The sequence below is a fragment of the Phlebotomus papatasi genome, chromosome 1 (genome assembly GCF_024763615.1).
Source record: "Phlebotomus papatasi isolate M1 chromosome 1, Ppap_2.1, whole genome shotgun sequence".
In the NCBI taxonomy this organism is placed as follows: Eukaryota; Metazoa; Arthropoda; class Insecta; order Diptera; family Psychodidae; genus Phlebotomus; species Phlebotomus papatasi.
Window position 1 is genome coordinate 20,082,228 of NC_077222.1, and position 22,444 is coordinate 20,104,671.

General features: G+C 34.2%; 3 protein-coding genes across 3 annotated transcripts in view; all 3 read left to right on the plus strand.

Moving 5' to 3' along the window:
* LOC129799648 (octopamine receptor Oamb) overlaps positions 1 to 22,444 on the plus strand; it is a 187,434-nt gene that overhangs the window by 51,032 nt on the left and 113,958 nt on the right. The window lies entirely within an intron of this gene.
* LOC129798149 (xanthine dehydrogenase-like) lies at positions 16,040 to 20,149 on the plus strand. The gene is made up of 3 exons (XM_055841149.1): positions 16,040 to 17,580; positions 17,644 to 18,051; positions 18,113 to 20,149. The coding sequence occupies exons 1-3, from the start codon at positions 17,032 to 17,034 to the stop codon at positions 20,075 to 20,077; spliced, it is 2,922 nt and encodes a 973-aa protein (XP_055697124.1). The 5' UTR covers positions 16,040 to 17,031; the 3' UTR covers positions 20,078 to 20,149.
* Positions 16,108 to 17,004, plus strand: LOC129799647 (uncharacterized). The gene has a single exon (XM_055843723.1). The coding sequence runs from the start codon at positions 16,108 to 16,110 to the stop codon at positions 17,002 to 17,004; it is 897 nt and encodes a 298-aa protein (XP_055699698.1).

Consider the following 22,444-nt stretch of genomic DNA (forward strand, 5'->3'; position numbering starts at 1 on the left):
AGTTTGAAGTTTCTACAAGGATGATGCTGGTTTGTGTGAGGTGAACTGTAAATTTACAGAAGAATTTTATCATGTAAATTAAAAGCATTACTGAAGAATGAATGTTGAAAGTTATTTAGGTTCATTTATGCAGCATTTCTGCTGAAATAGTCCTCAAAAAATGTTCTTGGGAAAACTATAAATGTCATTTGAAATGGGAAAAGTAAAGTATAGTTTGTCTATGACTTTGAGTGATACAAAGTTGAGAGCTTTTAAGATACTTTTAGTACCACTGGAATATGATACTAATAAACTTCAAATTCAGAGCTTTGGACGAAGTTCTCTTGTCTCTAAGTTTTCTATTTCATTCGTTTGATATACGCTGGTGATGGAGAGAGAATAAAATAATAAGAATTTTCTATATTCTTTATAATTTTAATTAGTTAAATACCAATCATTACGAAAAAAAGTCAAGCAGTTTTATATCGTCTAACAATTAATTATTTACTCGTTATCTATGTATCATGTCGGTTTGTGTGACCTATTTGGATTAAAGCGAAAGGTGCTCAGTTCAAATCCGAGTGGAGGCAGGAATATTTCCGGTCTCAGATGAGAACTGAGGATTTTGTGTTGTTCTCTCGTTCTGACTGAAACCAATACCTATAACAAAATTCTCTTGGGCTTACAAACTAAGTTAAACACATATTCAAAACACTCCAATATTTGGATTAAACCTAATCTAATCTATATAGGGGAAAGGCTCATAATTTTGTCCAGTTTCTTATTTTGGACACTTTGAGGATAAAATTGAACACTAAAAATAAATTGATTATAATTATGGATTTTTATTTCATTATTTGATGAATAATGAATTCTATCTAAATATTTGTTCTTTTTTGGAAGATTTTAACACTAAATACGTTAAATTTTGAATATGATTTGAGTTGAAATTGCTTTGTTGAAAATTCAGTGTGAGCAATTGCTTACGAGAAATATGACAGAACTTCGTTTTTACTTCAGTCTTATTTAGATGTGATGAAGTACTAACAATGTTTCTTCGCTTTGGACTTTTTCGGCAAAAAACATAGGGTAAGTGTGCCAAATTTCGGCATAGTTGCATATAAGCACCGAAGTCCTAAGTTTGAAATGCAATATTTTATACAAAGTATATACTTTTTTACGCGAAATACATGATCCAGCTGGGAAATTTCACCAGAAATTTAAAGATTAATTCACTATTAACATAAACAGAAACAATCTTTAATGAAAACTAATCAATTTTCATGAAAAACACTGAAGGAAAACCTTCTACACTTCACCACAAATCGTAAGACTGCTAGAAACACAATCGATCTGTCACATTTTTTGTAAGACTCTTTCACACTGAGTTTTTACAACGCAATTTAAATTCAAATTATACCTAGAATTTAACGGTATTTGAGTTAATACATCCTAAAATGAATAAATATTCAAAAGCAAAATGAATTCATTGACTATTCGAAGATAACATACATAATTTTAATTAATTTATTTCGATGGCCGAAATTACACTCAAAGTGGCCGAAATTAGAAGCTGGCCGAAATTTGGCACACTTCTCCTATATATTGCTCCTAATGCTGCCTTTTTCAGCTAATTGTGCTCGCTAGGTTGAAGATATATCTGGAATGAATAAGACTTATACGGACATCAGAACTAAGAAAAAGCCTTGTGGCTTAACTGTTTTCATTTCTTACCATTCAAGATTTTTTGGAATTAGAATTATCAAGGGCAAATTACCGATTACATTCTGAAAGCCAATAAAATTGATTGCTATTTAGGATTTTGAGGACCTTCAGAAACTGAGCTAAATCTCTAGTCTTAAGACTGCCTTACACAGTGCACTTAATTGTGCGTAATTGTGGTACGTGTCTCAGTTTCTTGTAATAAATGATTAATATTATTAAAATACTGTTTTATTTATATTTGCAAATTTATTATAACATTTTTTCTCATTGAGATAAAGATCAAGATTAAAATTTCATGATAATGATACAATTATGCTACGTATTTATTTTTAAATTGAATTATTCTTTTTAATTTTTTTTAAATAATTCATAGTCCTTTAATTTTTTAACAACTACATTTTTTATTTATTTAAATAAGAAAATCGTTGTTTAGATCAGAAACTGTGTAATCTATATTTGATTTTTTGGTCGGTATTTCCTGCAAATGATATATCACCGCGTGTAGTTATTTTGCAAAAAATGCAGATATAGCACTGTTGTTGATCCAACCGACGACGATATTTTAAATTTTGTGCATTTACGACGAAATTTAAAAAGTTAGTATGTGCATAATTTACAATAATGAGATTCTCTACAACCGTGTAAATTATTTGGAGCATAAGTTGCTTAACATCTCCTGTAAGACTCATAAATATTGTGTATTTCTCTCATTTACACAATTTTGCATTTTCACTCTTTATTTTATTGCCATGCTGCATTTAACATTTAGAATACACCAGTAAAAAAAAAACTACGAGAACTTAGTCTTCAAGCCGCATACATTCTTCTCAATCTAATTACCTTGGTGTTAATGATTTTGGTGTATTAATTTAATTACATTGAGAATGGAGAACTTATACCTGAGGCATTATCAGCTAACATTCACGAATTTCAGTTAAAACACCATCCATTTAGGTGGTGTAGAATTTCCCCGCAGTTAGATTTCCACTGTGGTTGTGGTTATACGAAAATCATTTCCACATCTATCACCTGATGATGTCTAACTACGGTAAAAGGGTGTCATGAGGAATTTCCGTTGTGAACGTTTATCCTCATAAAATGGCTTTTCATTACTGTGTACTTTCTCAAAGTTTGCGCTCCCAAAAACAGGACAGTAATGTCTTTGGCGACGCCACTGGAAAGTCTTCCAGTTAAGTGATTTCCGCTCATTCAACAGAAAAGTGGGTGGTATGCAGAAAAGCTACCCCGTCGCATGATAATTAACTCAATGTGTCGACAATTGAATTTAAAATGCCACAAGATAGCTTCTGACGGGAGGCACTCGTGAGGTCATTAGCACATTAATTATGTGGGAGGACTTTCACCTCCACAGAATTATCGTAAACGCGTTGACTTACCAAGTAAATGTGCTATTTTCTGCATACAATAAGTAATTTCGTGCCTTTGGGAATCGTGCCAGTCTGAGAGACAAACAATTTTTCGCGCGGGAAAAATGAGAATATCACCAAAGTTTAATCGGGAATCTGTCTGATGAAAGGATCCTCCTGACGACAGCCTGGAGGAATGCCCTGGGAAGGTTCTCCTCCTTTAACACGCCTCTATGTTACTCACCCACGCTGTCTGCCACATTAAGCGAATCATTAAACAAGATAAACATTTCAATTTCTCAGAACATTGCACCAATGAAGCTTCGTTAATTTAAAAAAGAACAACCTATAACTATCAATTATTGCAATAGATTGCTCAATTTTAAAAATATAAAACAATTTATAGAATTGACACAAATGTTTGTAAGCTGTAAAATATTCTATTTTGATCAGTAAAAAAATGTACACCGTTTTTAAGATTTCCAGGTGGGTTTTATGTTCCACACCTCCCACACCCTAGAGAAATGTATGTCCATATTAAAGCAAATTGCTTAAGCCTATTTAGAAAAATCGACAAAAAAATTACTGGTATAGAACCCTTTAACTTCTGAATTTTTCCTTTATGTTTCATTATTTTCATTCACTGAAAATACTTTCTTTAACGTTTGAAAATTGATATCACTGACCATTATAAATCTACTGTTCAATCTTCTCTGACTTTGAAAACAAGTCAATAAAGTACACTGTTGCGGAAGATGAGTTTGATCGATAATACCATGTGTTTAATTATAAATTAAATTCCATTTTCAAAATTATGGGAAAGTGGGGCTATTTTGAACTGTGGGGCTACATTGGTAATCGATTTTTAGGCATAACATGATGTAATTTGGATAAGCAAAACAATTGTGGATCTAAATAAAATAATTTATATTGACTAGCTTCATTAGGAAATAAGCGAAAAAATCATATATCCATGTGGCCCTACCTTCCCCTGCCCTTTGGCAAAATTTTTATTTCGATTTCGACTTTTATCAATGCAATTTAATAATCGCATTAAAAAAAATTGTTAAACAAATTTGATTTCATACGCTCAAAATTAAATAACCTCCCTCTCAACATTTTTCAGCTCTTTTTTAATTAATTTTTTGACCTAATTAACTACAGCGTAATCAGAGATGTGCCATCATGAGTTTTGTTGTCCATACATTTTTTTTTAAAGGCGTTCCAAAAATTCATTATCGAATATTTAATGATACTTGGATTTTTCAAAATTATTTTAAATTGATTTACTAATTAATTTGTAACATATTTTTTTTACAATCAGTGTTGAAAAAACTGCTGTTTTAAAGGATTTTTAATAAAATATGTATAACTTACTAGCTAGAACCCAGGATCAGGATACAATAGACGAGGAATGGCACAACGTCCCAGGCTTTGCGAAGTGCTCGAAGTCGTGATTTATATGCTAGACCTCTGAAGTGATTTCCCATAATTTACAATTTACCGGTTTTCAACCAATTTTAACCGATGAATAAACCGCCCACCCGGCAAATTCTGCAGAATTCTGCAGAAATTCGTCAGATTTGAAAAGGTAACTGCCGAAAATTTTGCAGAATTTCTGCAGAATTTTGTTCTAAAGGTGGATCCGATCGTTGTATGAAAATTCTGCAGAATTTCTACAGAAAATTTTATGAATTTTCGGCACTTTCCTCGAGATGTCGTTCTGTCAAAATGAACTTGGGATATTTTCTCTGAAATTGTTTATCAACTTGGTAGAATTTATAATCACGGTTTTCATGATATATTTTATATATAAATACTGCGAGGGTATGCTGTCTATAGAGAAGGATTAAATAGCAGTATTGAACATACTCCCGACCGAAAATTCTGCATTTTTTGATAAATTGTACAAGAATTTTCTTGAGAACAAAAAAAAATTTTGCGATGTGATTTTCAGTTGAGGCCTTTAAAATTATTTATTATTTATGAAAAAAATATTCTTTTCATTTCATTAAGTATATTTTCGTCAATTTTTCCAATAAAATGTATAGATTTAAAATAACCGTCTATGAAGCAGCCATTAGGTAACAGGTGTGAGATTTCGCTTACTCGAGACAAATTTTGATAGCTTTGGTTATTTGCCGTTACGATCGCTAGTGCGGTTTTTGAATGATGACCGTTAAAAAAGGAAGAAAAAGAAGAATTGCGGAATTGCAGAATGAAATTTTGCTGGGCACTCAAAGGATCCGACAAAATATTTTTAAAAACATTAGAATTGATTTTTGTATAAAAATGAGTTATCGGTTCGGTTTTATCAGAACTTCCAAGACCTTTCCAACGAGCCCAAATATGATATTATTCGGTTGATAAATACACTCTCTAGAGACTTTTTTAGCCTTTTGCCTTGAGAAAAAAAACCGTTGTTGGAATGATTTTATGATATTTTCGTATAAAAACGAACTGAAAAATGGAAAAAAATCGCACGACGTTCTTTTGACCAATTCCAATAAACATGATATTGGAGGAGAAGAGGAGGGGTGGTTTGAAAATCAGGAGCAATGGTCCCAGACCCAGAATCGAGTTATGGGAGGGTCCCCCGAAGGTCCCAAGTCTCTATCTCTAACCATTTGGCCTCTAGTGTGTTAACGGCCGACCGACAGACGAATAGACGGACAAATAGCGTGACAATATTTCTCAGAAATCGTCTGAAATGCGAAAATGTATTGGAAAAAGTGATCCCTGGAGGTGAAATGGGGAAATTTGGGAGGTGAAAAAATAAAGGAATTTTCTCTCTGTGAAATTCGGGAAGTAAAAGTTTAGTCACTGTAGAGCGTATGGCCCATTTGTCAGTTATTAACCCAGTCGACGGCCAAACATGCTTATCCTATTCAATTTTATGACACACCCAACCCATCATCCCTAGGCGGGTGTTGAAGGTTGCTGGCGCTTTTATTCGAGTCAATAGTATCCGTACTTCAGTGAGTGAGCATCAGTTGCCGTGGACAGTAGGGGAAAGTGCTCTCCCTTCGAACGTTCATGCCTTCGAATAATGTGAATTTCTTTTGGTTTTCGTAAGAGATTTACACTAAATTATCACTGAATTATCAACAATTGGTGATAAGCCAACTAATATTTGATAGAAATGTGTAAGTCTCTGTGGAAAACTAAAAGAAAATTTACATTATTCGAAGGCATGAACGTTCGAAGGGAGAGTGCTTTCCCCTAAGCTGCGAGAAAGTTAAAAAATGGAGGGGCACCTTTATTTCTCTATTTTTCCTTTAGCTCTTATAATCCCATTAAGGCTTAATCAATTAAGAAAATGAAAGATAATTTATTAAAACCTATAGTAGATTGTACAACTGCAATAATAATATTTTATCTATTTATAACAAATTATTATACAATCTTCATACTAGCTCTATGGAAAATACAATATCAAATCAGACTGTTGGACTATTAAAAATTCTTCAATTCATGAAAAAAAAATAATTTTATTGGTGTTGTGTGTCGGTCAAGTATAATGAAACAATCTCAATTATAATCACGATAAACTTCAACAAAAAATGATACTCGTGATACTAACTATAATGGAAAGCTCATAGCTCGTGGCACAATTGTGACTTTTTTGGAGCTACTGAAAGAAAACTTTTCTGGCGCCTGACAAGAAGTTTAGATTAATCAATTATGAGAGTTGCAAAAGAAACGTGACAACGCGTAAGTAAATTGACAAGACGATGAGTTCGTGTAGAATTTTTCAAAGACACTCTCTTATTTCTTGTCTTGGTAGTTTAATAAAATCAGTGAATGCGTGAAAAGAATATTACAAAGAAAATCTCACTAGACTTCACTTTTCAACTTTACTTCAATACTGAGTTTTTTTTGGCAACAAAAGAACATTACAGAAAACTTTTCTTATTGCCTAAAAAGGGCTTTTCGAGAGGACTTTTATTTTCTAGCATTTAATGGTTTAGATAGAGGAAATCACAACAACATAAATTTCTGTTTATGGTGATGGAAGAAAGATCTTTTTATTGATTTTCAATTAATTTCACCAGGAATGCTATTATGCTGTTCCATTATCGGAGAGTGAAACTTCAAAAGATTCTTTCGTCACAGTGACTTGAGGATTTTCCCCAAGAAATTGCCATATGGGAAATTTTACACAATTGATATCTATCAATGGCAAAGTGAAAGTGCTTTCAATTTTCATCGTGAATCTAGGAGAGAGGAGACTGGCAAAGAATTTGTACCGTAATTGAGAAAATTTCATCGAATATTTCACGATTGAATTATATAAAATACTCAATATGGAAAAATTTTACTGCTTTTCCCTTGGCTTTTCCCTGATTGATAAATAAATTCGTTTAAATATTCAACAATTTGCAGTACATTAAATGTTCAGTAGTGAAGTTTTATAGCCCTTTAGACGATGCAATCACTAAAAGTTTCATAAAACTTTCTGAATGAAGAAAGAGCGACTTCCAGAAAAATGTGATTTTTTTTACGCAATTTAACTCAGTGCATATGTTTATTTTTTAAAAACTAAAAGTATCAAGGTTTGAGGATTCAAGAAAATAACTAGGATAAAAAAAAGTTTGTTTCTTTTTTTTATTCTAAATTATGGCATTAAAAAATAACTAGGTATATTAAGTCATTTTATTTTATTAATTGTTTATTCTTGTTGAGTTTATCACTAAAATATTTTAGCAATAAACAGTAGCGTACTCTTTCAAAGTGCCTTAAAAAGGTTCTGAGGTGTCATTAAGGTTTTTTCTTCGTTTGTGTATTTAGAGTTATTTTATTCAATAGTAAGAAAAAATTAATTTTGGGTTACCGTTGACGATGGTCCTCTGACGAATTTGCAGATTATGAAGTTATACTAATTTAAGGCTTAAAATAATTAAAATTGGTTAACAAAAATCGGATAAATAAATTACTGAATTTTGAAAAACATAAAAAAAAAATTATGTTGTAGTAATACCTTGACAGTGATTGAACAGATTCTGTTCGCTTGGTACGTAATCCCAAGAAGTTTTTGTGTTTATGCACAGAGAGCGACAATCAGAACAAGTGACTCCCAACCCACAATTTAACCTTAATACCTTGACACTTTAAGAACTCGTGTGATGAGCTATTGGCACCCTATTTTTTACCATTTAGATACAAAATTTGAACATCTATCGTAATAGGAAATGGTAGATTAACCCATTTCTTACCATGGTATTATACATCACACGCAAACTGGATGATTTTAAATGATTTATTCCTGGGTAACTTCTATCCGAATTGCTGTCGGGAATGGATTTTCGTTACTTTAGTTCTTTAATTACTTGGGAAAAATAGTCCTACAGAGATGAAAATACAATTTTTGTTGTTTTATTGCTTCGCGGAAGATCATGCAAAATTTTTGCTGAAAATGGCGGACGGAAAATATGAAATTCCTTCGAATTTGTTAAAATTGGCCTCTTTCCTCTTTCCCAATTTAAATTCTAGTTGCTAATTTGTTTTCTTGGATAGTTACTTTATCTAAATGAATAAAGTTTGTAATTAATTAATGCACAGAATTTAAATTCAGTGACCATTAAGACGTGTGTTTGACAGGGGCTCCCCGCGCCCCCATAATACATAAAATATTTTTTTTCATTTAAAAAAAATCATCTATTAATCTGTAAGAAACTGATTTCAAAATATGAACATTCTATCTAAAGTATTTCTAGTACATTGACTAAATGGGTTAATAGAAAAGCAATACTTTTAATACGTTTAATGTATTGCAATATTTTGACGCTACTATCAATACGTATTTTCTTCCGAACAGATGTTTCTTTGGATCTAAATAAAAAAAGACCAGAAGATCGTATTCTTAATATCTTAATATAACCAAATCGGTTGGAAAACAATTCCTCCAGAGTGGTTAAATTATTCAAGAATGCATAGACGAAATGTTTACCTGAACTATTCCTAAAACATTTTCGAAAATAAAAAGAAATTGTAAGATAATCTCCTTCGAAAAAAAAACCAAAGAAACATGGTTTTGTAGAGGTTGACGTAGGTGTGGAGGGAGGAAAAAACACTTGGAAATAATGTTTTTTTTTATTGGGCTCACCGATAACCAGAAGTTGATATCTCTTACCGTTTAAGTTCAAGGCCTGCGACAAATTAAAAAAAAAAGCAGATTATATATACTGCTCTCTCTCTTTGAGTTTGAGCAGTACAAACTAAGAACATGATTCTAAAGTGGTTTTCAGACTAGAGATTTAGCGGATTTAGCCCAGTTCCCGAAGGATTCAAAATCCTAAATAGTGAGAAATTGCATTGGTTCTTGAGAACTTATTAGGGGAAACTGGGGTACCACTAAACACAGGGGCATAACGTTTCCTATGTTTCCCATATGTTTCTAGAGTGTCGAAAAAACTTTTGAGTTTATTGGCAGTTTTCTGTCATTGAAGAATGAATTAGCAAATAATACAAATACAAAATAAAAGCCAATTTAATATAGAATAGGCAACCGAAAACCCCAAATTGGCAACCTACATAGGTTCGGAGATATCTCGCTAAATTTGTACGAAAACGGTAAAAAAATTACACTAAAACTGGTCACATTTTTTAGAGCTAATGTCACCCCCCTGACCAAACACGGGGTAGCACCAAACACTAATTTTTATTTCTTAACTACTTGGACTATCTCAACCATTTCTTCACTGAGAGAAATCCGAAAAAGTTAAAATAACATTCCAGAAATGTTAATTTTACCCCGCAGTATTGATCCGAAATCGGTGTAAATAATACCCTTTTTAGGTGTATTAGGGGTTAAAGTTATCCTTTTTTCATGTTAATTTTACCCATTTTACCCTTAAAAAGGTGTAAAATTAACATTAAAAAATGTTGATATATTTTTACACCTAAAAAGTGTTAATGTTATGAGGAAAAAATGTTAATCGCACCCTCTTTTTTTTCTCAGTGTTCAGTAGACAAGCATCCCTATATGCCTATAAATTCCTATAGGTTTTGTGCTTAGAAGTCGAAAATCTGTTATTTAGCTTCCTTGATTAAATTTTTCCAAAGAGTCGTGATTGATAAGAGATTAGAGCAGTAAAGCCATGACAAGTACCCTTAACAAATACACAGACCATAAGGTTAAGTTCGTTGCATAGTGTAATCATTCTATAGTAATGTGGGTACTAACAGCAGAGGATACTGATCCTCATCTGATTTACATTCATGTTATACTAAAGCACAAATAAGAGGATTCTCAATCCTCTTATTTAAATTCGCGTAATATTCATTGATACTGCCAGGTAAAGAATTCCAACAACTTAAATCCTGGATCACTGTTATACTATTCGTTTTCAGTAATGCTACACCATTGATAGATTGCAACCTTTTTTCTCTTTTATACACCCTGTCCTATTGCAAGCTGATATACCATTTGGAATAATTGGCATATTGTCTCTTCTCGTTCGATGACCCGCGATTTTTCCCACGTGCCGTGGAATAAATAATATTCTGTTACTTTCATTTAGTATCACCGTTGTCCTTTACAAAGCTCCTGCTTCTGATTCAATTTCAATTTGTGTCGAATTCCCACGCCAAATCAATGAAAAAAAAAACGCTAGGTGTTTTCACTCCCATTATAAAACACTTCCATAGAGCACTCACCTATGAATATTCAATTGTGTAGATTTTGTCAATTTCGATACTGGTGTTCACCCACGACATAAAACAGAGAAAAAAAATGCCGCTCATGGGGGATGTAAAATCACGAGGGGTAGATCTATGTGATTTTATTTGGCTGGAGGCGAGATTTTTCGTGGGAAAAAAATAAATTAGAGGATTGGGGGTTTAATTTAGAAAAAAAAGAACCTCTGCAAATTTACTTCATGTTGATTTATTATTAAATAAGGCAAAGAGACCATGCTTAAAAACAAACCCTCTACTTTTCTTTTCTACTTCACTCAGCTTTTGGGTTTGGGTACCAATGAATTCTTCAACTTGGTCCGCAGAAATTTACCCATTCTATTTGCATAATATTGTTATATGGGGGAGTTTTTGATTTTCCTACTTACAATTCCAAAACAAAACCCGAATGCTCGTTGAAAACAGCAAATTTCAGATTTTACAAAATAAAAAAAAATCCAACATATTTCTGCTATTTTCTTTGAATACTCCTTTCTTATAATACTCCTTGGCTAACTAATTGAATGTAAATAATCTTTCGAGGATCGTTAAATAGCATTACAATAAGATTGTAGTAAAATAGAACAGACTGCATACTAAATTCTTGAATTTGTTAGGGAATTTTACCGAATATAACAATGAAAATAATTTTTCAGTGCATGTCAATGCAATAAACTGAACTCATGGGAGGGGAATCAAAAAAGATAACGACCCACTAGAGTTTTATAAATCATATCATTTGACTTCTGTTGAATTTTTCATTTTTATGGAAGTCATGAATCTTAATGTTAATTTACAAGTTTATATAGTAAATGGTACCTTCATGTCTCAGTTCTTGTCAATATATTAATTACGAGCCACAAAAGATTAAATAGTGAAACCCTAACTTTCGTGCTGAAATCTTCGCAGAATAATTTTGGGATATCAAGAACAAAACCAAATAACAGGCACAAAAGAGAATTCATAAATAAGTCTAAGGTGAATGCGAGGGTGAATGTATCCAATCTTTCAAGAGAGTATAACAACGCGACTGGTCAACAAATATTTTTGGAGAATCAAAAAGATTTCAGACAAGTTTATGACGTAATACATGGACTATAACACAGTCCTAACCTCCTAACATATTCCATATATTCTATCAAAACTCAAATTTATTTAAATTTATTCATATGGAATTCTTCAGCTGAAATCTTTTGGCCCTCGCATATACAGTAGTAAAAATAATTATATTTCCACTGTGTAAGCTCTAAAATAACCCAACAAAAGAAGAAATCTGGAAAAAATATATGTAGAAGAGAACGTCCTTTTATATGCCAACTGAAAGAATCGACATTTTAATTCTATAGTTTAAGTATACTTTATAATCTTTGTAATGGAATTTTGGCTTTTAAGCTGACAAAAAATATATAATATAATCCGATACAATAAATTTAACGATAGAATTTATATTTTTGATTATTAGAAGTTAATATCTTTTAATAATATTTTTGTTAATATTGCTAATATAAAATAAAACTATAATGGTTTTTATAAAGTTTAATATAAATGTTGCTAAAATATCTTGGAAAAAATGTTGAATGAACAAAAATTTTGGAAAAATTAAAGTTTTGAAGGCAGTGGATCTTTGAGACTAAAACAAATCTCAGCCTGTCTTGTGTTATTATAGCAAAAAGAACATTTTCATTCAATTTATTATACAATGGTATAAAAAAATTACAATTTAATTAATATGGTAAAAATTAAAATATTAAAATATACGAATCACCACTGGTTAAAAATAAATACCTTAGTACTAAATTTAATAATAATAATAATGGTGACACAACGTTCCACAGAGGAACTTAGGCCTTCCCGCAAGGGGAATGAGCAGTTTGCTTTCATTATACGACTGTTTTTTTTTTAAATAAATATCTTTCACAGAGTTCAATGTTTTCTACTTCTTAGAACACTGTGATAGGCCAAGATCAGCGTTGTAGGTGAGCTTTTTAATGTGAACCAACTCGGAAGGATAGTCTATAGGGGAAACTGGGGCACCACCAAACACGGGGTAAGATAAGGTAAGATCTTAAACACGGGGTAGCACCAAACACTAATTTTTATTTCTAAACTACTTAGACTATCTCGACTATTTCTTCAATGGACAAGCATCCCTATAATGACTATAAATTCCAACAGACCTTGTCTTGAGAAGTCGAATATCTGATGATTAAAAAATCGCAGTGTTTGGTGCTACTCCGTGTTTGGTGGTGCCCCAGTTTCCCCTAGTTCAAATGATTCACAGTCAATGGATTTTCTTCTCTTCAATAATTCAAAGACTTAAATTACCTCCAAAGCTTACAATCCTTGCTATGGGTCTTTAGTTATCCTCATTGAGTTATTGAAGCTCCTTCAAATGTTTGGGAAGCGCCGTTTTTCTTTTAACAATAGACATAGGCACGCAGTGGCGTAATAGGCAAGACCACACCCCTGGCAAGTTGCCTGAAATTTGAAGCCACTTTCACATATTTCGATTTAAATTTATGTGGGAAGTTTTTTGCACTCGCGACTGTTACGCTAGATATCCAAAAAGTGAGAAGTTTTCCGTATTATAAGATACCTTTCCGTATGGACGGATAAATATACTAAATTTTTGTTTAAATAATTTTTTTCCTCGGAGCACTGTGAGCTGAGTCCGAGATCAATTTAGTAAATTGGCTTCAAATAGCTCCTTATAAAAAAATTAACTTGCCACATGCTTGGGCAAGACCGTTGGCTCTTTGGCGGATCGATCCCCGTCTTGACTCATAGAGTGTTGAGTTCGAGTCCCGCCCGGTGAAAAGATCTGAATGTCTAGAAAAAGACATTTTCACTGTGATATAACGTAATAAAAATGCACCGTCTCTACCCAACAAACTCCGGGAGCATGGAAGAAGCATCCATATTACCGGTAAGGCGCTCTTGGGCGATCTACGATCAGCAAATTCTTCAAACACAAGATATACAACAAATGATTGAATTGTAATAAGTATATTCCTATACGATTAATAATAATTGAAGGTTTTTATTTAATTTTGTAGAGGTCATGAAGTTTAGTCTTAACTTAGAACATGATGCAATAAATAACGATGCTCAATTTAAATTATTGTTAATTTTTGAATTTAGTGCAACCAAAGATCACATACAGACACCTTTTTTATTGAATATATACTTTTTTATTGAAATCTGCACACGCTAATTAACTCTGGAAGATTAAGAATAAAACCAAATGAGAAGCACAAAAGAGAATTCGCAATGTTTAAAGTGAATAACTCCAATCTTTCATGCGAAGTCACAACACGTGTGAATCATGACAACAAATATTTTAGGTGGATGGTGGATCAAACAAATATTTACACAAATTCGCAATTGAGTCAACTGCCCAATACAAAGACCTGAAATCCGCAATATGATAAAAAAGAAAGATTTATTTAAATTTCAAATTTCAAGTCCAAGATTCTTACTGTTCGATCTCCAGAAAAAGATCAATAATGTATTTTTGTATTTTACCCTTTATTTTTGACTCGCCGAAATTTCCTTCTTTCGTTATTTGGGTCCTAATTTTTTGTCATATCTTCGCAGATTAGAAGATTTTAGAAAACTGATATCATGCAGTTTGTCTCTCGTTTGTCCGTCCACAAGACCAAAGATTAAACGGTTTTAGATAACGACTTAACATTTTCAAGGAACCCCCTCATAAATCGTCCTTTTCATCATTGATATTATACAGTAGGGCGTTTCAACAAGGAAACATTTTTTTGACACTATTCTGAGGGTGCTGTATTTGATGAGACAAGAAAGTTTTTCTTCGACGACCATATGATCAGACGCCGTTTAGAAGTAGCTGAATGACCCTCTTTGTAGTGTAAAATCAGAAAAATGTTCTTTGGAAAATATATCGAAATTTTGCTTTAAAAGTCGTCAGTTGAATAGCTTAACATATGCAAAATTTTCTTAAGCTTTTATAACGTTCTGCTTAGTGATTTTTTACAATTAAGAGATTCTTTTAATAACATATTTAATATTTAATCATTTTCTCTCTATGGCACACCGGCGACTCAATCATCCCAGTCGTTAAGTATGGGCGGGTTAAAAATTGAAGGTCAGAAAAACTACTTTTCTGACTATTTAGAGCAAAACATTACTTTGGAAGGCCGTAGGAATTCTTTTTGCGACAGCGGTGTTACAATCGTCCCACAAAGGTTAAACTTAAACTGTTTTGATAATTCTTTAGAGTAATCTATTTTAAACCTGTTTAAAATTGATAGAAATAGTAACAAGATAGAAATGTAACAAGATCAAATAGAAGTTTTGCATGATGATCGTTAGCATTTTTGCAATTTTGTGAACACAATGCCGCTTTGCGTTAGATTCCTAAACCTCAGCATCTTTGGGACACCATCTCTAAGCTGTAAGTTCGAGCATTCTACAAGATTCAGACGTTTTCCCATCTTTTAACCAAGCAGGTGGCAAGTTATTTTATTATATGGAGCTATTTGAAGCCAATTCCTAAATTGATCTCGGACTCAGTTCACAGTGCTCCGAGGAAAAAATTTATTAAAAACAAAAATTTAGTATATTTATCCCTCCATACGCGAAGGTATCTTATAATACGGAAAAACTTCTCACTTTTTAAATATTTAGCATACCGGTAGTGAGTGCAAAAAAAATCCCATATAAATTTAAATCGAAGTATGAGAAAGTGGCTTCAAATTTCAGGCAACTTGGCAGGGGCGTGTTTTTAACAAACTGCCTTGAAACTGAAAAAAAAATTGCATGGCAAAACTTTAAACACCGCAGATTTGTACTGCTTCACTTGGAATTCTTTCACAGCTTTTGTATATACGAAATTAATCGATTTGGAAACAATGATTACTTAATAGAAATCGAACTTAATAAATCAAGTAAAATAAGTATTTTAGCCATACTTTACGTCACCTTATACAGATTTCTAATTCAAATAGAATTTGTATTGAAGTCAGTTAAAGTTATTTCACCTTTTTTTGTATTACTACGACCTCAAAGAAAATATCTTTCAAATTTGATCATATATAAATTATTCAGGAGAGTTTCAAATGCTTTGAACTGTAAATGATCATTGTTGCTATAAGTTTTTCAAGTCATATCAGGCATTATTTCTAAAGTATTTATTTGGGTTGCGAAACATGGAGTTCAATAACCAAACCTTTTGGAAGACCAGTATGAACCGGTTTGCAAAAAAGGAAAGAATTTTTGAGAATAAAGATGCATCTTTCATGCAAGTTTATCAATCTCTTATTCCCAAAAAACTCTCTCAAGAGAACGGATCAAATTCAAAAAGTTTAGTGTTCAAAGTGTTTGAGCTATGGAAGTGAATTTTAAAGTGAATGGACGTGAATGTAAGATCTTAGCTGGAGAAATATCTCCAGACACATCCCTCAACACTTACCTGAGGACTCATCTGTGTCTCACGGGAACGAAATTCATGTGTCAAGAAGGTGGCTGTGGATGCTGCAATGTAGCGATCCAGGGAGTTCATCCAGTGAGCAAGGAACAGTTCACTTTGGCCATTAATTCGTGCCTCTTCCTCGTGTATTCCTGTCACGATCTCAGCATAACTACCATCGAAGGACTGGGGAATAAGAAGACAGGTTACCATTCAATGCAGCAGCGCTTGGCACATTTTGATGGTAGTCAGTGTGGCTTCTGTTCTCCGGGATTCATCATGAATATGTTTAGCCTTTACATTGGAAAATACGGAAGTGTGACTGCAGAGGAAATTGAAGACTGTTTTGGTGGAAACATTTGCCGATGCACGGGATACCGCCCTATCTTAGATGCTTTCAAGTCCTTTGCGACTGATGGAACGCAGGATCTAAAAGATCTCTGCGGGGACATTGAGGATCTTTCTTTGCAAAAATGTCCCAAAAGTGGAAAGATTTGTGCTGGAAAATGTCGTAGTTCTTTGCATATCAAACCTGATGACAATGCCACTTGGCACAAGGTCTATACTTTGGGTGAAGTTTTGCAGATCCTAAGCAGTGTTGGATCTCAAAAGTATAGATTAGTGGCAGGGAATACTGCCCATGGTGTTTACAGGATGCCCTATGATATTGAAGTTTTTATAGATGTGTCATCAGTGACTGAACTAAGGGATCATACAATTGGGAATACTATAGTCTTGGGCGGAAATGTTACAATCACAGAGTGGATGGCAATTCTTTTGGAAGCTTCTGATCAAAGGTCCGGGTTCAGTTATTGACGCCTCGTGAGAAATCACTTGAACCAAATGGCAACGATTCCTGTAAGGAATGTTGGTACAATCGCTGGAAATTTAATGATCAAGCACGATCATAATGAATTCATCTCTGATATCTTTCTTGTACTGGCGACTATTGGTGCTACAATTACAATAACCGATACGAATGGAGACCATCAGACTGTATCCCCTAGAGACTTCCTAACAGTGGACATGGACAAGAAAGTGATTACACTGATTACAATGCCTTGGATTGCTCCCGATCGATACCGTTTGAAATTTTACAAGGTGTCGGACAGGGCTCAAAACGCCACTATTTACATGAATGCCGGATTTCTCCTGGAAATTGATCAAGGATCAGGATTTGTGATTTCGTCAACGATTGTGTATGGGGGGGTTAATCCAAGTTTTGTTCGTGCAAAGTCAGTTGAAAAGTGCATCAACGGAAAGGATCTGTTTCACAATAAAACGATACAATCTGTTGTTAATGAAATATCCAGTAAATTTGTCTTCGATGACTCCCTTCCCAATACATCAGCAGAGTTTCGTCGAATACTTGCAAAGGGATTGTTCTACAGAGTATGCTTAAATAAGATTATCCCCTTGAGGTAACGTACTTAAGATGGAATCTGATATTTTTAGGTAGTCCTAAGTCTAGCACCGAGGTCTATCATATCACCTAAGTACCAGAGTGGTTCCAGTCCTATCTATCGACCTCTTTCATCGGGAAAACAAACTTATCAATCTACACCGGCCTTGTATCCACTGACTCAACCTATTACGAAGGTTGAAGCTCTAGTTCAGTGCAGTGGTGAGGCCGAATATGTGAATGATATTTACGTACACGATGGTCTCTGGGCTACGTTTGTTTTGTCTAATGATCCACTGAAGACTATCGCAAGCATTGACGCAAGTGAAGCCCTAGCTGTTAAAGGGGTCAAGGCATTCTTTAGTGCTAAGGACATTCCAGGAGTAAATTCTTTTACTTCCCAGAAAAATCCAGCTTTTCCCAGTTATCTAGAGCCTGAAGAAGTATTCTGCAGTGGAAAGGTTAACTTCTCAATAATGTAAAAACCATATTAATTTTACGAATTTCTGGTTTTGCTTTCAGGTTCTCTTTCATGGTCAACCTGTTGGTATGATCGTTGCTGAAAAAATGTCACAAGCTGTCTATGCTGCAGACTTGGTTAAAATTCATTATGACAGTAAAGTAAAAGATGAAGGATCCATAGCTTCCCTCTACAGATACTTCAGGGGAGATCCAGTTGATAAAGATAAGGTTCTGCCTACTCTTGATGATGTTCTCAGAGAAGACCGCAAGCTAACTGAACATCGTTTTCAAACACCTATTGTAATAAAAGTGGCTACTCAACAGGGTATAGGCCAGGCAGATCACAATATCAAGGGTCACATATTTTGTGGTCCTCAGTATCATTATCACATGGAAACCCAACAAGCTATCGCTATCCCAACTGAAGATGGAATAGATCTCTATCCAAGCTCACAATGGATGGATTTCGTAAATACGGGAGCTGCTCAAGTTTTGGGTGTTAGTAATAATACCCTAAATATTCGGGTTCGACGCCTTGGTGGGGCCTTTGGGGCAAAGATCAGCCGTTGTAGTCAAATTTCTGCTGCAGCTGCTCTTGCATGTTATCATCTCCATCGGCCCATTCGTATGGTTCTGCCTATGACAACAAATATGCGTGCAATCGGGAAGAGGACCCCTGCATATTCTGAGTACGATGTTGATTTCACCAATCTAGGTGTCGTTGTTAGGTTACATTGCGACGTAACTCATGATTCAGGATGTAATACCAATGATGCGATGGACTTATACTCATCCTTGTTCCATACTAATTGCTATTCAACTCAGTCTTGGACCGTTGTCTATCACTATGTCATTACTGATGCTCCCTCGAACACTTGGATGAGATCTCCTGGAAGTACCGAAGTGATTGCGAATGCGGAAACCGTAATGGAACATATTGGATGGGTCTTGAAGAAGGATCCAATTGAAGTTCGCTTGGCCAATATTGACTCTACCAATCCGATAAGAAAGATTTTCACAGACTTTCTGGTCTCATGCGAATACTATAAGAGACTTGATGCAGTAAATCAATATAACAGTGTCAATCGTTGGAAGAAACGAGGAGTTGCAATTTCATTAATGCAAATGCCATTGGACTTTGGGGGTGTTTTTGAAACGCTTGTTTCTATTTATCATGGAGATGGTAGTATTGCTATAAGTCTTGGAGGAATTGAAATGGGTCAGGGTCTACATACGAAATGTATCCAAATTGCAGCATCAGTCCTTGGGGTTCCAATAGGATTGGTGAAAATTAAGACACCAAATAATGTCGTGAGTGCCAATTCCTATATATCTTCTGGTAGTATGTCCACTGACACGTTAGGAATCACAGTTAGAGCTTGTTGTGAGAAGCTTAATGAGCGATTAGCTCCTTTGAAACTTCAGAATCCTCAATGGTCTTGGGAAGAAATCGTTCAGGCAGCTTTTCTTGCGAATATTGAACTCGTGGCTACGCATCAATTTAGTCCGGATCAAATAGCACCTTATATTGTCTATGGTGTGTCTTGTGCCGAAATCGAGATTGACGTCCTAACTGGGGACTTTCAGCTTCGCCGTGTAGACATTGTAGAGGATGTTGGTCAGAGTATTAGCCCTAGAGTGGATGTAGGTCAGGTAGAAGGTGCCTTTATAATGGGTATGGGCTATTGGCTTCATGAAAAACTTGTGTACAATCGTATTACTGGTGAACTGCTTACGGATCGATCCTGGAATTACAAGCCACCAGGAGCTAAGGATATCCCTGTAGACTTCCGGGTAACGCTCTTACAAACAATATCTTCAGCATCAGGTATTCTAGGATCAAAAGCTTGTAGTGAACCAGCTGTGTCTATGGCCGTTGTCGTAGTATCTGCTCTGAGGAAGGCTCTCGAGTCTGCTCGTAAGGATGCAGGTGCTCCGGACATATTTATAACCTTAAACGCCTCGACAACTAAGGAAGATATTCTTATTCTAGCTGGCACTCCTAATGAGCAGTTTGCTCTATGAATTTTTATAAATATGCTTTACATGTTCATTGTACGACGATTATGTGGAATAAATATATTTTTCAGAGTTCAATGATTTCCTCTTATTCTTAAAATGTGCAAAAGTATGGGAATTGATGGCAGTATCATGATTAGAACTTTGGCATACTGTAAGCCTAGATGGAGCTCACCTAAATAGAATTACAAACTTATAGAGGGGAAATGGAGGTCCTGCTGTTTCAGGACAAAATTGTCCTTCCGGTGAGCGTCGGTGAGGTGGTTTAATCCAAAATTAAAACACTTAAGTTTCCAGAGCTTTCGACACTATATCGTGTCTTCTTCAGTGGTTCTTGGTTAGTCTATTATCCTGGATATTGTCACTATTTTTGTCTAAATTTACACTGATCAGATTGGAAACAACAATTGGGAGCTATTAATGAACAAATCACAAAAATTATCACTAACAATTTTTCTGTCTTTTTTCTGCAAAACGGCTTGGTATCCAAATTCGAGTAATTCGAGTATAATTTATTTATTCGATTATTATGGATTTATTCGATAATTTTTGTAATTTGTTCATTAATAGCTCCCAACTGTTGTTTCCAATCTGATCAGTGTAAATTTAGACAAAAATAGTGACAATATCCAATACAATAGACTAACCAAGAACCACTGAAGAAGACACGATATAGTGTCGAAAGCTCTGGAACCTTAAGTATTTTAATTTTGGATTAAACCACCTCACCGACGCTCACCGGAAGGACAATTTTGTCCTGAAACAGCAGAATAGAAGTCTCAGCGTCGGTTTCACCTAGGGGAAAGTACTCTCCCTTCGAACGTTCATGCCTTCGAATAATGTGAATTTCCTTAAAGTTTTCCAAGAGCATTAAGCATTTCTACTAATATTAGTTAGCTTATTATCAATTATTGATAATCTTGTGACAATAATGTGTAAATCTCTTAGGAAAAGTAAGAAAAATTCACATTATTCGAAGGCATGAACGTTCGCAGGGAGAGTACTTTCCCCTACCAGAAATTAGATAATTGCCGTAAGCAACAATAGCACCATATAACAACCTTCAGCACCCGCCTTGTGATGGTAGGGGTTTGGCGTGTGAAAGGAATAAAGGTTTTGGATTGGTGGGTTACAGTCATCGACAGGGTTGACAAGCGTCAAATAGGCCGTACGCTCTACAATACTAATATCTAATTTAAAATGCAAATTTTGTGTTATTGTTGATGAATCCAAAGGTGAAATGGAAATGAGGAGGAAAACTTTATCATTCTATTTGTAGATTTCTACAAAAAAAACTGTTGTGGCCAAAATCTGAAATCACGGAAAATTTCTACATTATTCGGTTAAAACTGTTTCTATTAATTTCGGGTTTTGACTGTAACATATATTTGTGTATATATAAAAATCGATGTATATATTGGATTCCGTTTTAGTATATGAGCAGTAAAAGAATTTATAGAAGACAGAGAATCGAAGAGGGTGACTCGGCGTCATTGACATTGTCATTGAGTCTCCTTCTTATCGTAGGGCAATAAATGTTTTACTCATCCTTGGAATTACTTTCCCCAACATAACCACCACATATTGACGACTTCCTCATAAATTATTAATCAAGAACGTTGTTTTTCCCCCCTACTAACATACAGTGGGTGGTCCGGGTGGATTTCATTCAAGCATTTACACAATTCTCACAATTCAATAACACCCTCAAATGCTTCAACCTCATTGCCACCGCATTTTCCCACGCTGGGAACTCCACCACCATGAGAACTTTTAGGAAACTCAGTGGGACTCTTCTGTTGAAAATTGCAGTGGCTTCCAGGTGTATTTACTTTCATTCACTCAATTATGGTCGACAGATAAATAAATTCAGCAAATAATGATTCTACCATGAATAGAGTAATAATAATATTCATTTGCATGAGAGTGCATCTATAGATTCCTATTATTCTCTTCCGTACCACTAGATCCTTTTAGATTCCTTGAAATAGTGTGCATTCATTCGTGCATTGTTGTGCATAACTATCATTCTTATTGAATATGAATGTAAAATGATGTGAATTTTCTTAGATTTTCTCATCATTTTCTCACTTTGCATCGACAATGCAGTGGAAGTATTTGAATCTAATTTTAAATGAAATTTAAATCAAATTTAGAAAAACCAATTTCAGCTGTTAATCTATATTTCGCATTTAAATTCTTATGATAAAGTTCTCAAACTAAATGAGTGACAAAGGTAAAATTCGTATTTTGCTCGACCTCGTATTAAAATGTAAATTTAAGAACACTTTTGGCTGTTGTAATATTCCTAATAGTTAAGAATAGTGCATTTGTAAATTAATTATACTATTTGAAATTTAATAAGCGATTAAA